Below are 2,049 nucleotides of genomic sequence, written 5' to 3' on the forward strand. Positions count from 1 at the left end.
TGCAAAATGATGCATTGCATATTGGTCCCATTGATCTAGCACTACACTTTCCTTGAGGTGTCCATCTCCTAAAATATCATGACCATACGCTCCTAGCAATTTCTTTACAAAATTCCCATATTTACCTATTGACTTCAAAAGGGAAGCATGTGCCTCCAAAATCCTCGACCTACATTGCTCAAGCACTTCTATCCTAAATTCTATTACAAAAATATAAGACTACAAACTATCAAAATCATCTCCTCCCAGCAAATCTTCATTTTTACATACTTCTTCACCCAAGGCCAATATTTTATTCGTTTTCACACTACTTGGTGAAGTCTCTAATTCTTACTTCCCAATTTTCTGAGGAGTCTCTTATTGCTTTTTTTGTTTCAAGGACTCTTTCATAAATTCTGGTTGTATGTTGTAGAAATAGTTTTACCTTTGAGATATTATCTTTTTCCCATGATTTCTTAGTGGCAGCTACTTTCCTTATTTCAATCAAGGCTCTTATGTCACCTTCTGGGAGTGATGATGTGGATGGCAGTGTGTCATCAGCCCTTAAATCCAAAGGCTTCCCCATCTCTACGAGAAATTGTTTATATTGTTCTAATTGCACAGTTACCTATAGCTGGGATTTATGCTCCTTCTCCATTCTGTTCCTTATTGTATTGGTAGCAAAATATAAAGTGTCAAGCTCTCCCCACTTTTTCTGCTTCCCAATCCTAACCTATGACACTTGATATGTAGAAGGTCCTTCCCCTTTAGCCTCAATAGGAGATGTGAGATAACTTCACTGGAGCCAGTTCTAGATAAATGATGAATTGTTTTAGCCTTCTTTGTTTTCTTCGACTCCTCCATAATAGCTTGCAATAGTGAGAGTTTGGGCAACACCACATTTTGTTTCTTATTGAAAGTGAAGGTTAACCATTGTGTTGTTCCTTCATCTGTGTCTCCTCCTTGGGTGGTATTTGTGTCATCACTCTCCTAGCTTCATGTGATGGTTCCTCCTACTATTATTGCTCTTGTTCTACATCTTTTGTATCAAGAGGAGTTTGGGTCCCTTCTTGGGTAAGAGGTACTGGGACAGCGAGTTATTGTTGTTGTATGAGCATTTGTTGAGCCACATTTATTAGTAGAGTGTCATCAACCTCATGTTGTTGCTGATATTATTCTAATCTCTCACTCAGTTGTTTATTGAAATCTTTGGTCGGCTCTGGTCCTTGTTGCTCTGCTTCTCCACCTATGATATCTTTCAGCAAGTTTTCCACATCTTGTGGAGTGAGAACAAGTCTTTCATCATGCTCTACATCCTGTGTTTGTCCCATTTCCCCCGCTTCACCTTGTTGTTTCTCCTGTAGACCATAATCATCTGTGTCCATGAGGGTTGCCTGTTTAAGTTCTAAAAACTTTTGTACGATGGGCCCCCTTCATTTCTCTACACTAGAAGGAGTAATTCTTTTCCTCTTCTTGGGCTCTACCTTCTTTAGTGTTGGCTCAACCTCCACTTGGTCTGAGTCCAAATCCACATTATGAATAATTATTGTCTTTGTTGTGGGAGTCATTGCAAGCATAGGCATATGTGAAACAACAGAAGGTGGGGTGACCATTGTTGTGACCAAAGGTGGAGGCATTGTTGTCACATTCGGTTCAACAGATGCAGTTGATGTGGTGGTAGGTGTTTTTCTTGCAGAGCTAGTAGTAGTGGTGGTAGGAGTGGTGGTAGTCATGGTAGTAGTGGTGGTGGTGGCACTTGATGGTTGAGCTTCTGTAGTAGGTTGCTCTATCATTTCTACAACACCTTCAATGGCGGGCCTAATAGGATGAAGTTATGCTTGAGGTGTGGCCCCTAGGCTGGTAGTAATCCCTAAACTCACTTGTTTTGCCAAGTATTTAGCTTCTTTCATTTTTCATTTAACCTTTTCTTCAGTTCTTTTGTGGTTAAAGGAGTTTCATCTTCTTCCTCTGGGTCTGCAGATGTATTTTCCTCGACTCTGACCATGTCCTCCTTGTATATTCCTTGTGTATCCTCGATTGAGGATTGTCATTCGGGATATTCTTTTGTTT

General features: G+C 40.2%; 1 protein-coding gene across 1 annotated transcript; it reads right to left on the reverse strand.

The window, feature by feature from the left end:
• Positions 1-1,151: 1,151 nt before the first annotated feature.
• On the reverse strand, positions 1,152-1,772 carry LOC131857568 (uncharacterized). The gene is made up of 2 exons (XM_059210245.1): positions 1,464-1,772; positions 1,152-1,337 (listed from the first exon to the last, which is right to left on the reverse strand). The coding sequence occupies exons 1-2, from the start codon at positions 1,770-1,772 to the stop codon at positions 1,152-1,154; spliced, it is 495 nt and encodes a 164-aa protein (XP_059066228.1).
• Between the last annotated feature and the right edge of the window lie 277 nt (positions 1,773-2,049).

Source organism: Cryptomeria japonica, chromosome 1, assembly GCF_030272615.1.
Source record: "Cryptomeria japonica chromosome 1, Sugi_1.0, whole genome shotgun sequence".
NCBI lineage: Eukaryota > Viridiplantae > Streptophyta > Pinopsida > Cupressales > Cupressaceae > Cryptomeria > Cryptomeria japonica.